Source organism: Populus nigra, chromosome 2, assembly GCF_951802175.1.
Source record: "Populus nigra chromosome 2, ddPopNigr1.1, whole genome shotgun sequence".
Taxonomy (NCBI): Eukaryota; Viridiplantae; Streptophyta; class Magnoliopsida; order Malpighiales; family Salicaceae; genus Populus; species Populus nigra.
Window position 1 is genome coordinate 47,461,749 of NC_084853.1, and position 14,716 is coordinate 47,476,464.

At 34.9% G+C, this 14,716-nt stretch overlaps 2 protein-coding genes across 2 annotated transcripts; one reads left to right on the top strand and one right to left on the bottom strand.

Moving 5' to 3' along the window:
* Window positions 1-1,400: 1,400 nt before the first annotated feature.
* LOC133681941 (uncharacterized acetyltransferase At3g50280-like) lies at window positions 1,401-2,930 on the top strand. Its single transcript, XM_062105150.1, has one exon. The coding sequence runs from the start codon at window positions 1,457-1,459 to the stop codon at window positions 2,837-2,839; it is 1,383 nt and encodes a 460-aa protein (XP_061961134.1). The 5' UTR covers window positions 1,401-1,456; the 3' UTR covers window positions 2,840-2,930.
* Window positions 2,931-6,477: 3,547 nt separating this feature from the next.
* LOC133682837 (polyadenylate-binding protein 2-like) lies at window positions 6,478-12,865 on the bottom strand. The gene is made up of 9 exons (XM_062106373.1): window positions 12,272-12,865; window positions 11,155-11,273; window positions 10,229-10,885; window positions 10,048-10,125; window positions 9,890-9,979; window positions 9,123-9,260; window positions 7,514-7,690; window positions 7,231-7,428; window positions 6,478-7,124 (listed from the first exon to the last, which is right to left on the bottom strand). The coding sequence occupies exons 1-9, from the start codon at window positions 12,522-12,524 to the stop codon at window positions 6,879-6,881; spliced, it is 1,956 nt and encodes a 651-aa protein (XP_061962357.1). The 5' UTR covers window positions 12,525-12,865; the 3' UTR covers window positions 6,478-6,878.
* Between the last annotated feature and the right edge of the window lie 1,851 nt (window positions 12,866-14,716).

The window sequence follows — 14,716 nt, forward strand, 5'->3', positions numbered from 1 at the left end:
AACACTACTACAACGCATAGTCATTAAACCCGGTCCGGGGTTGATCCGGTCAAGAGGCTGGATTCCTGGTTTTATGGGTCAATTTGGATTAACCTGAATTAACCCAAAAAAATTAAAATTTTAATATTTCATATGAAAAAATCCATGTAAATATAGATTATATATATTATGAAGTTTAAAAGAATATTTTTTAAAAAATTTTATCCCACATTGAAAACATAACTTTTTCCTTGGAAACATAGAGTATATATACTAATAGGTTTCAATTCTCACATTGAAAAACATAATTTTTTTCATGAAAACATAGAGTATATATATGAAAGGACTTCAAATCCCACATTAAAAAAGATACTACGTTATCCTTTTAAGTTGAAGTATTTAAACCAAATGATTTTTTTATCCCACATCGAAAAAACATGATTTTTTCTTGGAAACATAGAGTATATATACTAATAGATTTCAAATCCCACATCGAAAAAACATAACTTTTTTCATGGGAACATAGAGTATATATATGAAAGGGCTTCAAATCCCACATTGAAAAGATACTATGTTATCCTTTTAAGTTGAAATATTTAAGTCAAAAGATTTTTTATCCCACATTGAAAAAACATGATTTTTTTCTTGGAAACATAGAGTATATATACTAATGGGTTTCAAATCTCATATCGAAAGAACATAACTTTTTTCATAGGAACATAGAGTATATATATAAAAAGGTTTCAAATTGCACATTGAAAAGATACCATATTATCCTTTTAAATTTAAATATTTAAACCAAAAAGTTTTTTACCTCACATTGAAAAAACATGACTTTTTTCTTGGGAACATAAAGTATATATACCAATGGGTTTCAAATCCAATATTTGAATAAAAAAAAAACGGGTCTCGTCCGGATTCGCCCGGGTCGCGGGGGTTTAGCCGGGCTGTTGCCACAACCGTTCTTTTACTAAACCCGGACCGGTTTAGCCACCGGATCTCGAGTTGACCAGGCAGGCCGGGCCGGTTTCCTAATAGTGCTACAACGAATATAGCTATATAAATCACTATGTCTTTAATTTAAAATATTTTTTGTGGTTATGATCAACAACCAACCACAGCGGAATTGTCAATGGGTGGTAGGTGAAACTATCGCACAGAGCATACGCTAACTTGTTCAATGTTGACCGGGTTGTATTCGTTAAACAAAAAGGTTTAGAAAAAGGAATTTCCAGGAACATCAATGTTTCTTTACTACCAATATTTGCGGGTGGAATTACTTTAATATATTTTTTTATTTTAAATTATTTTTGTATTAGTGTTTTTAATTTTTTTTTGATGTAATATATATTTAAAAAAAAAACTTTGAAAAATAGGAAGTAGGACGGTGTCAAACAGGCTCGCCTGGCGACGGCTATAAAAGCTGAAGCTGTAAATATAAAGAGAGCAAGATAGGCAGACGAGGATCCTTGTCGCAATGAATCCTCTTACTGTCACGCCCATCTCAGAGTGCTTTGTCAAGCCCAAACACATCGTAGAAGAAGCAAGACAACCTTATTATTTGGCACCATGGGATCTTGTTATGCTTTCTGTTCAATATATTCAAAAGGGGCTTCTCTTTGCCAAACCACCAAAAACAGAAAATCAACAGGGTTTCAAGATCATGGATTTCTTGGAAGATCTAAAGCAGTCACTCTCTCTCACTCTTGTTCATTTCTACCCGCTAGCCGGACGCCTTGCAACATCGAAGAGTGAGAACCCGCCTTCCTATGTGGTCTTCGTGGACTGCAATAACAGTCCAGGAGCTAGATTTACCTATGCAACCGTTGACCTCACTACATCAGATGTTCTTTCACCTACTTATGTGCCATTGGTTGTTCAGTCATTCTTCGACCATGATAGAGCCCTCAACCATGATGGCCACACCAAATCTTTGCTGACAATTCAAGTGACAGAGCTAACTGATGGCATCTTCATTGGATGTTCCGTTAATCACAGTATCGTTGATGGATCCTCTTTCTGGCATTTCTTTAATATGTGGTCTGAAATCTTTCAAGGGAAAGGAGACGATGTCTCGATATCGCGCCCGCCTGTTCTCAACCGCTGGTTTCCTGATGGTCATGGTCCAGTACTGAGTCTTCCTTTCACCCACCATGACCAATTCTTAAGCCCGTTTGAAGCACCTTTACTCAAGGAAAGGATGTTTCACTTCTCATCAGAATCAATTGCAAGACTCAAAGCTAAAGCCAACGCAGAGTTCAACACCAACAAGATTTCATCTTTCCAGTCCCTGTATGCTCTTGTTTGGAGATGCATAACACGCGCTCGCAATCTACCACATGATCAAGTAACCTGTTGCAGAATGGCTATCAATAATCGTTCAAGATTGAATCCACCATTATCTCCTGACTACTTTGGAAACTCAATTCAGGCACTGAAAGCTGGGGTTTCAACCGCAGGTGAGTTGCTGGAGCAGAATCTTGGATGGGCAGCATGGCATTTACATCAAGCTGTGGTGAGCCACAGTGATGAAAATGTAAGGGAGTTTCTCAACTTGTGGTTAAAGTCTCGGTTTATTTACCAGATAGGCAAGTTGTTTGATCCACATAGTGTGATGATGGGGAGCTCACCAAGATTCAACAAGTATGGGAATGAATTTGGACTGGGGAAGGCTTTGGCACTTCGCAGTGGATATTCACATAAGTTCAGCGGGAAAGCGTCAGCTTATCCTGGACATGAAGGTGGAGGAAGTATAGAGTTAGAGATTTGCCTCTCCCCTGATGAAATGTCTGCTTTAGAATCTGATAAGGAGTTCATGGATGTTGTCTCCCCATCTGACAAGGAGTTAATCAGTGGCTAGGTTTTTACTGGGCGATCTAAGATTTACTATAAATATATATTATGTGATCTTATTTTGACTTGGTAAAAAATAAAACTTAAGTCGTGTTAAATTTTGTGTTTTTTTTTTAATTTTTTTTTCATTACAGTATTCGTTAATAATTATAGCAGTGTTTTTACAATAATTTCCCACTGAATATTTTATGTTTTTTTTTTCTCACCCCTTTAAAACGCATTAGTTCACTAATTAAAATTATTGGTTAGCAAATTTGTTTTTAGAAAAACACTAAAAATTAATAAGATTAGTAAAATATCGATATTAACAACCTGGGTTTTTTTGGATGGTTGGGCCTTTGGCCCAATCATCTATCCAGTTAGGCCATGTGGCCGAACTTAGCCAGACCCTATTCTTTTTCTTGCGGTAAGGTTTGGTCCTTCGGCCCAACTTGCCTTCTCTCACTATTGCTGGTCGGTTGGGCAACTTGTCTAGTCAGCCCATCCGCCTGTCATGCTTTTTTTCCTTCACAGCCAGACCCTATTCATATTGTATTGTTTGATATTCGAAGAAAAATAATAAAATGATAATCGTATTCAAACAAAATATATTTTCTATGTTATTATTTATTTTTTAAAGGAGACAAATATTTTTTCTCATCTTAAAGGTATTGTCTATTTTTTATTTATTACCATTATTTTTATTGAAAAAATTCACCTAATGAAAATGAATAGAATGCAAAAAGAAACACAATAATAATATAAATCTTTCACTGTTAGAGTATTTAATAATAATAATAATAATAATAATAATAAACTTTGACACCCATAAACAATATTAACTAAGACAGAATAAAATCTTAAGTGAATATTAGGATGATTGTTATAATCATTCCATGGTTGATCCACGATGACTTCTCTCCTTCCTCCTTTATTTATTGTTGTTGAGAAATGTCTACTTGAATACCTTCTTCTTATACCGTGTTTAACGAGCATTTATTCTGTTGATCTGCATGAAGACAACAAACGTACGGGGGGTTCACTTGGTAATGATAGGAGAGATATTGCATATATTTTATGACATTTATATCAAGACAATAGAGAAAAGAATGGAACCTAACATGCACTTCCACAGAGCTGGATGGAAATTCATCATATTATCGATCTACCTTCAAGGAAGGAGCATACTAGACATGCATTCACAAAAGATATGTTGCAAAATTGAAAGGATCAAATGCTTTTGATCAAATATCTTGTCATTCTAATGTTTGCAAAAGATTTGTTGTTTAAATTGAAAGGATTAAAGCCAAGTATGCATTTTTTTTTTGCTTTTTCGGTTTGACCGTCTCACCTACTTTAACTTCGACTAGTATATTGGTTTGCACTTTGCATTGGTTCAATATTTTTTTTAAAATATAAAAAAATATTAAAAATATAGAAAATGTTTTAAATTTCATGGTTTGACACCAAATATGGTTACAGCTCGCGTCCAAATTTGACACTAAATATAGTTGCCAAATCCAAGGATGTTGGATCTCACATGATACCCGGACCCAAGTAGCTTAGGTCTTGCTATTCTTTCCAAACTCAAGCAAACAACAAACAAATAGAAAATAATAGTGCACTTTAGCTGTCAGGAGAGTGAAAAAGAAAGAAAAAACACAAACAATCAATTATCGTCGTCAATTCAACCATGATATGTCTACACGCGCCATACCATGTGGAAGATAGCATATTTGCACATCTATCTAGACATCGAATGGCTAGATTTGGCCATCGAGAGGCATCTCGCTTGCCTCTTTAATTGCGCGGGCGCCGTCCACTAGCTGAGCTGTGTAGAACGCGCACCAACAACTTTTTGAATAAAAAATAAAAAAGATAACGTGAAAACACTAAAATGCTCCTCCCTTTGGTCCTCTTAATTACATATTATACCTAAGTAAATTTCACTATCGTGAAAATTTTGATTTTTTGATTTAATTTTTTTATCATTTTAATGTGCTGATGTCAAAAATAATTTTTAAAAATAAAAAAAAAATATTATTTTAAAATTAATATTATTATTTCACCGGGGTAGCAAGTAACCAAGTTCACTTGTAAGGGTTTGTTTCTTATGATCTTTTTAGTAGTGTGGTAGATGTTTTTTAAATGATTTTTATTTATAAATACATTAAAATAATATATTTTTTTATTTTTTAAAATTTATTTTTGATATCAACACATCAAAACAATAAAAACCATAATAAAATTAGTTTATAATTTATAATTATAACTTTGATTAAAAAAATGATAATTTATAATTTTTCTTGAACTTAGTTTTTTAAATAGTTATAATTACTATAATACTTAACTCACTAAAAAATCATTTCTAAAACATAGTCCTACCCTTTATTAAAACATTTTTATTAAAACATTTGGCTTTTGGTTTTCTTCGTCCTTGGTTAGTTGGTTGCAAGATTGGCCTACTCTATCCAGCTCGGGGGGAGGGAGGGAGAACACATGATGCTCTTTCTTTTCAACACAGCAGGTAGAGAAAGCCACTGGAATTTGACCCAAAAAGTGTCTAAAAACCACGGGTTTGGCCTTTCATGTGCGGATGCACGCGTTCATGTCCCAACTCCCATTGGTTTCGTGGTTTTGAAATTGAGCTGTCAGGTGAGCGTTTTATGCCTAAGCGCACCTGAAACGTGCAAAGTAACAAAACTAACGACACAGGAGGTCGTCGTTCTGCTTTCAATACAGTTCAAAAACGAAGAACACTACTGAAAGACCAAGCATGCTACTTTCTTACCGTGCTTGTCTTTGATGGGTTTCTCTTTTAGTTCATGGTTTTTTCTTGAGTGGTTGGTGGTGGTGGTGGTGGTGGTGGTGGTGGTGGTGGACATTCATTGTTGCCTTTTCATCGGTTTGTTTAGGGTTAGACAAACCAACAAAGAATACTAGAGTACTATTTATTTACTAATTTTATCGATCGGGTGTTTATGAAATGTGATGTTTATTTATTGTTTTTAAAACGCTATAAATATCCTGTTGCACTTGAAAATTAAACATCATGTTTCTAAAATACAAGAAGATAAAAATGTATTATTTTATCAACAAAATTTCAAATAATAATATTCTGCTAACATTTTTAGATTATTGTGTTAATTTATTTTTTTTAAAAAAAAAAACCCGAACACTAGTCTTTTCATGTCTTCATAATTTGCCTTGTCGGTGGTAGGATCGATTTTTTTTGTTTTTAATGCTAGAATCAAGAATTTCCTTTACATGTCTTGGATTAAATTATTTGTTTTTAAGAGTATTTTTTACTTAAAAAATATTAAATTTAACATTTTTAATTATTTTTTTTATAATTTTGATATATAATATTAGAAATAAAAAAAATCTTAAAAAATCTTATTTTAATTCAAAACACTGAAAAATGATAGGCGGTGAGAAATTTATGGAATAAATTTCATAAGTCAATAAGTCAACTAAGTCAAAGATCATCCTGTCAAACAAGTTTCAATAGTTCAACTTGAACTTTATTCAAATCAAGGTCTGGAATCTGGATCACAAATTTCTCAAATTAATTCACTGGGCCAAGCTTAACAACTAGCAGCCTACAGAACAGGTTGTCAAATGCTCAATCCACCCCTTATTACCAGTTTCATTCCAAAGTAATAGTTTAAGAACAACAGAAAAACTAAGACCATTTAATCCAAGTAAAATGTTTCACAGGCCCACAATCACGATTCCCTCCAAGTGAAACGGTATAAAAAAAAATGCAAAGCCAAGATAACATCAACACACAGCCAGCATTGAGCAAAACTAAAGCAGAAATGGAAGATAGAATTCTCAAACGAGTTACACAGAACACACACACAAGGAAAATCTATCAAGTTCTACCAAATATCTGGAGACCTTGCACCACGCAAATGAATAGCATACCAAGAATTCGAAATTCCAACCCCGCATAATAAAACTAGAACCACACACTGAAAGAAATGTAATGATTTTTCTGCCAGTAAAACTAGGTCTAGATTTTGCAAACCATTCAGCACTCTTTCCTAATCCACCAAACACACTTAAGAGACAAGATTGTCATTCAGAGACAGCGACCCAAGCTGATCTGCTTGATTGTTGATCTGCTGCTGAGCAGCTACAGTCCTAAGGACCTCCATAGCTTCTGCCACTTTTGCCTTCAAAGCCTCTGGTGACTCAAGAAGGTGCAACACCTCAGTTTGATCCATCTCCAGAAGCATGCCTGTAACCTTGGCTGCTGAATCATGCTCAAGCTGATCCACTATGGGGTATAGACTTTCACCCAGCATCTGCCAACCAAAAAAAAAAACCAAGAAAATAAGATAAAATTATATGCCCAGTGAATTAATGGACCATGTGAAGTTAGTATTGGCAAACAAAATGATGTAGACCCACCGTCCTCTGCTGTTCAGGTGTTGCATTTGCCAGGGCAGTAGCTAAAGCAGTAATGGGCATGGGTTGTGCGGCATCACGTATTGGCATGCCGCCCATGTCATAAGGAACAGAAAGCATGCCTCCAGCAACACCTGGCATTGGTACATCTGGCATGTTGCGACCTGGTGGGTAACGATACACGCGTCCCCTCGGAAGCATCTGGGACAAACCAAAAGAATAGTACTCTTAATATAAAGAATATGGAATATATGAACATGATAAATTCAAAATATCTTCTACTGACCTGTTGCTGCATGAGAGGGACTGGCTGCTGGGTCTGTTGAACAGGACCACCCCCACGTCGCCCTCCAGGTCGCTGGCCTTGCTGACCCTGCTGAACCAGAGGAACAAAGAAATTTGGCATTGGGGCACCACCAGGCCTCATTCCCGGGACAAGTTGCTGTTGGTAGCCAAATCCAGCCTACAAAAAATAAGAGATTCAATTTTAGCATCACTAATTGCTGAGCCTGTGGTGGACGTGTTTCAAATGCCAAGTAAACATGCAATCACATTCTACCACCCTAGATTTATGTCAATGCTCACATAGACTTCAGAATAGAGAAAAAGAACCAAAGAAATGTATGAACTTAGCAAAAAAGTATATTACATCTCAATGCTCAAGCTGCAAAGAGACATGTTGAGCTTAGCTTCAAGTCTCAATAATGTATGAACTCCAAGCCAACTATCATGCAGGATTTCTGACAAAGTTCATCCCAATTTATGCTAAAACTAATTAGACCATCACAGGCAGGTTCAGAAGTTATTAGAACCTCATGAAATGTATAAATATCCATTTGATTAAAAAAATCAAATACGGGATATCACACAATGTTGAATGAGTCTATATTAAAAACTTGAAACATCTAGCATAAGAGTCCACATTTTGTAGATGCATTATACACCTCGACTGATAGCATATTTTTCTGATTATGTGGACACAAAAACCCAAAATTTGACCATGTGTTCGTCTCAATTATTCAATTATACACTTATGTTTTTAATTTGGTCAGTTAACCCTTGTTTTCTCATAGTATATTCATTGACCCTTGGACTATTCTGTCTACTCTCCCTGTTAGCTAACTATAATGACATGAACAAAAGTGGGGCTGGAGTGCTGCGTGGACAGAAATTATCAAAACTGGGCAAATTTTTTAAAATAAAACACCTTTCAAATTAAATCACAGAAACAGCCAAGGAATGCCATTTATATATTATTTTTTGTTTACCAATATATATTCTTCGATTGAGGCAGTTATAAAACGTGAAAAGGTACCCTATCTGCAAATTCTCTCTTTTCCAAATTAATTTAATTTCTCTTGCCTAGCTTTGTTAAGAAAAAAAAACTTCTGACATATTGTGTCTATCTCTATTATGTTTTTGTTGGGACTGACTTTGTTTATTATGTAATTATTTTTGTTGTTGCTAAGGGCCTTTGGAATATGGGACTTGCAATAATGGTTGATTTGGAGGCCGTGGAAGCTTTTGCATGATGTCAATGCCTCTTTCTAATGGCTGTCTCAGCTCTAGCTTTCTCTCTTTCAAAAGACCCTCTCCTTGAATTCATGATTCTTCATTGGATTCCTAAAAAGCTTCATCCTAGAGAGCCCAATTTCTGGGTTTGAGTTGATTATTATATTCCTTTTTTTGTGGTATTATTTATTTATGAATTGCTATATTATAATTAGCTTAAGATTTAAGAATTTTTAGCTACATCAACACTCCAACAACCCCGCTTATTGCCACATCATTGCTTTAAAAAATGAACAATCATTCTAAAGCCATAGAGGACTAGAAGAAACATAATAATTGTGAACAATCTAGCAAGCATGTCAAAAAAAAGTTCGGATAGTTACCTGGGGAGGCATCATGGCTGGAGGTCCTTGCCCATACAGAAATTGTTGTCCCATACCTGGAGCACCAGGAGGATACATTGGCATACGAGAAGCAACTGAAGGTGCCATGGTAACTGGCCTCATTTGAGAAAATTGTGCCTGCGTGAAACCAGACACGTGAAAAATAAAGGCACAAATTACATCAGCAAACGTGAACATCAGTAAGTAGCGTTTAACAGCACAGAAGAGATGCCATGTTGCAATACGCAACAAACAGCAATAATTACCTCACTTTTTCCTACCAACAACTGTATCTACTTTCATACATAAATAGATATCTCCTAATAGCTAAAAGAACCAATCACGCTAGTATCAGATAACGATAGGGATCATGATCCCATGTCCATCAATAGCATTGCTTTTCAGGTAGAGTGGCATCTCTATGGCCTTGAAGCCTTGTCAGAAGAAATGATAATATCCAAGAGAAACAATCCATTCTGAAGTTCATATTCTTCCCTATGAAAACCATGAAACTGTTTGAAGAGACTGGATAAATAAATATCTTTCAAGAAGAAAGGTCTAGAATTAAAAAGAAAAGCTGTCAAAAAAGACGATGACAATAATAATAGAGGGCATAATGATTAAAGTATCTATCAAAAATGCCTTCCAAACAACCAGAACATCTAAGTTATCAACAAAAGACAAATAAGTAACTTGGAGGATCCAGCTGGATTAGTAACATATTTTAATTAAAAACACCACTTATACAATTGCAACCAAAATAGTACCTGAAGTCTTGCTCTTCTCTCTTCCTTCCGTTGAGCAAGGGCAACATACAGGGGTTTGCTGATCAACATTTTTCCATTCATCTCTGCAAGCTGTGAAAGAAACAAGGATCAACATTAACTTTGATCACAGTCTGGCAGCCATAAAGATCATAACTTACAGCTCGAGATGCTTCTTCAGGAGTTGAGAAGGCAACAAATCCAGAACCTCTGCTAATACCACTAGGGTCACGCATGACCTGTAAGTTTCAAGAGTGGAGAATGCTTGAAATGTCAGCATCCATGGGAAAAAAGAGATCAGAACAGGCCAATTTCCAACATACATGGACAATATTTCAATACCTTGCACGAAGTAATAGCACCAAAGTCAGAGAACAATTCCTTGAGTTTTTCATCATTGATGCTATCATCTAGATTCTTGATATACAAATTCAAGCCTTGAAATTTGTCAACAGTCTCCTTCATACTCTGCTCAAATCGCCCTTTCAGTTCAAGCTCTCTTTCAGACTTTTTCTGGGCTTTCCCAACATACCACTCCTCACCATCGATTTTCTTGCCATTAAGAGCCTCGACAGCTTTGGCAGCATCATCTGCACTTTCAAAGTTAACAAATCCAAAACATTTTGATTTACCATCAGCATCCCTCATCACCACAGCACTAGTAATTGCTCCATGTTCAGCAAAAATATTCTTCAAGTCTTCATCTGTTGTGGATTCAGCCAGATTTTTCACAAAAACATTGTTGAATTTTATGCTATATAGAGCACCATCTCTGTCCTGTTTGCGAAGAAAGTGTCCAACATAAACTTGTTTATCATTGACCAACATGCCATTTAATTTATCTATTGCATTTTGTGCAGCCTCCTCGCTGTCAAATTGTACAAAACCATAGCCTTTGGACTGGCCAGAAGCATCAGTAGCAACTTTGCAAGAAAGAATATTGCCAAATGAAGAAAATGTGTCATGTAAAGCTTTGTGATCAATACCCTTGTCCAGGTTCTGCAGTCCCAAAAACACAACACAGAAAAAAAAGGTCAGCATTAGTCAAAGGCATCACAAAAGAAAGGCAACGACATAAACCCATTTTGCTTTCAGAATATAGTACTACAGAAGACTTAAAAGGAACTATATAAAGCTTTTCAAATTGGAGAATGAATATCCTATTTCCTGGCATAATGAAAAAATTAATTCCAGACAGCCAAAAATAACAATCAGCTGCCTTAAAAGAGAGAAAAATCAAACGGAACAGTTAACATGAATGTTAATACCTTGATAAATATATTTGCCATGCCACTCTTACGAATACTTGGGTCCCGATGGGAATACATGATCCTGATAGGCTTGTTATTGAGTGGAGTAAAGTTCAAGACATCCAATGCCCTTGCAGCTGTAGATGAGTAAATAAATAAATGTTGTAAGAAACGAAGGTAAGATAATAATGAGATTCCAGTAAAGTGTTGAAGACATGGAAGTACATGTGGAAGTGTGTTGTCAACATAGGCACTGACCAGTGACACCTCGAAATGTGTTTCTTTAATCAAGGGTTAAAAATCAATAAACTTCTATGATATGATTCTCCAATGACCACATACATGAAAAGCAAATCAAAACTAAATCACTTCAATAGTTATGGGCCTACATTACATGACCAAATCATCTTACACGAACTTCAAATCAATTGCTATCGCCTCCACCTTCCGAGGGATTATGGCTGTGCCTTCCCTTACTATCTTTATTCTACTCTCTTAATTCACATGCACACATGTAAACCGTTGCATCCCTGGTAATGGGCAAGATTGAGGAAGCCCGTCTGTTGTGTATTACTACAGCCACACCCTAACTTTCATAGGGGATTACAGTTTATGCTTTATGGACAAATTACTCTACTGTCTTAAATTCTTATCACAATCCCATTAAATCGCAAGCATCTAATCCAACCAGTAGTAGCTAATTATGATATTAAAATCTTACTCGACCTCTCCTCCTTTGTATCAACAAGGGGCTAGAAAGCATAAATAATGAAGGCCAGGCGGCTAATCTTCCCCCACGGCAATTCAAAACAGTTATGCAACGGTTTACTTTAATAGAATTAAATTAATCACTCCTGATACCAAAAGTTCTCCGAGGACTATGTAGTCTCACTCAAGCCAATCCATACAAGTTTAAAAGCTTCAACTGAATCCTACTTAACCTAAAGCTACCGAGATTTAAAACATACCTTCATAATTCGTATATTCTCAATATGGTCCCTCAACTTAATTTTCTTACAAAAGTAATCCATCCATTCACATTTTTCAATACCGAAAAAGATTTCAACTTCAGTTCCCGTCACATATTACGATAAAAAATACAATTAAAAAAAAATAGGGCAGGAAAAATGCATACCATCCTGAGGGTTGGTATAGTTAACATAACCATAGCCAAGAGATCGCCTGGTACTCAAATCCCTACAAACTCTAACCGAAACCACCTGGCCGACCTGATTAAACACGTCGTAAAGCTGAGAATCAGTCACGTTGAAGTCAAGATCACCAACATAAAGCGAAGTCGGCACAAACTGGATCGCTCCAGGTCCCGCCGCCACTCCGTTGGGTCCCGGTACCGAAGCCCCCGATTGATGCAACTGAATCTGCGCCATCTCAAATCAAAACAAACAGGCCTTCTAGATCCTTCAAAAAAAATTATTTTTTCTTTTTTTGTGATTTTTTTGTTTCCCTCTCCTCCTGTTACAATTAAATTAAAACCTAGAGAGATCAACAAAACACACAGAGGATTCTAAACTGGTAATCTAAGACCTAAAAGTATATATTTGGGGATTTTTTAGGGTAATATTGGGATAAAAAGAGGAGAGGGAGGGGTAAAACGGGGATAGACGTCGGAGGGAACCGTACGGGATACGACGGAGAAAAGGAGAGATTTTTTTGGGTTTTTTGGGTGGGAGGGCAGACCAAACTGCACCGCACCAGCCAAGTGGTAACTGTGGAGCTTATATAGTGACGTTATTGGGAGAAAGAACCCTAGTTTCGATTTTAGATCGACTTTAATTTCTGGCCGTTTGATCCTCTCGCTGCCCCTGGCCAGGGGTTTGTTTGAACGGCTTTTATTAAACGGTGTGATGATCATCAAGTAAAGTTGGGCTGGCTACATTTAGCACATGGGATGACGTGGTATTTGACAAATTCTTGATTTTTTAAAAAAACATTTAATTTAAAAAAATATTAAATTAATTTTTTTAGTACTCTAATATTAAAAATAAAAAAATTATTTTACTATATTTTTAAATAACAATTATTTTAAAAATTATTATTCATCATAATTTCAAATATGACATTAGTGTTTGACATAATTTCTACTTTTGCTTGTAGTTATTTTTTTTAAAATGATTTTGACTTTAAAAGATATTAAATTATTGATTTTTTAGTATTTTAATGATTTTAATATATTAATATAAAAAATTTTAAAAATATATTTTTAAATAAAAAATTATTTTAAAAAATACCTTCTATTATAATCTCAAACTGTACCACTTGTACTTTCTCCCTTAGCTTTTATTCATACGAGAGTGTATGCTTTATCAACTCTTATTTTAATTATTTTATTTTAAAGTAATTTAGCTAAAGATTGGGATAAAATCACATTTATTAAATCCAGTTGCGTCGACGGCAAGCAAGTTGATGGGGATTTAGTCCGACTAGGTCCTTAGCTGGGGTTTTAAAAAAAATTAACTTAATTTCATATTGTCAACTCCTTAAATTAACATACCACTAGACTAACTTTGTCCAAACTTAATTGATTTTTCAATGTATTAATTTGAATATAAATAAATTGTTTAAGATTTTATTAAAATGGGATTTAATCTTTAAGTGTGGTAATTGATTTTAAAAAAATGACCATTAACCAAACAAACATTCTGTAAAATAAAATTTCCCTTCTAGACATTTTTTTTAAAAAAAAAAACAGAAGAAGAAGAAGTATTTGCCTAGAGTCAGATCAAACTCCGACGGACAAGCATACATCGGCCTTAATGCCGAAGCAAAAGCCCAGACCGACTTCCTTAGCGGCCCAGAACGAGTTTCAATTTGCAAAGCCTCGACGACAGAAATAATTCCACCTGATCCATCTGAATCGCAATCTCACCTCTAAAACCCAAGCTGAATTTCCCTGTTCTTTTTTGGGCTCACCATACCTTTACAGAATGCGAATAGCAAGGGTTTTGAATATATATGTCTATAAAAAAAAGTGAAGAAATCTAACTACCTGGGTCCTGGCTTCCCAGCGGATTGGACTTTTTATTTTCAACAAAAAAATAAATATGCAAATTTCTTCAACGACTTTCTTTATAATATAAATAAAAAATCTACTTGTTTATGTCAATGAATACAAAAAAAAAATTAACCTATCAGATCCATTCAACTCGGGTTGAGTAATTTTTTTCTAACACAAACAGAATTTACATGCAAATACTGTTAACATATTTTTTTGACATAAAAAAAAACTATAAATAAAAAAAAAAGTTACTTACATATAAGAAAATACAACAAGAATCATATGTTCTCCCTCAACCAATATCTAGATCATGAGATTGTAATAATTTTATAAGAAGTAAATTGAAACAAATTAATCATATAGAAAATGAACATGAAACATATCACGAAGATCAATTTCAAATAAACTAGATGCTTTTAAAAAATAAAACATTACATCTTTTTTAAAAAAACAATATGGAAACAATAACATATTAGAACAACATGGGTTTTGTGGCTTTACCTATCAAACCCGAGATTCAAGTCATAAACTTCATTAAGTTTAATAAGATTTTTATTTTATTTT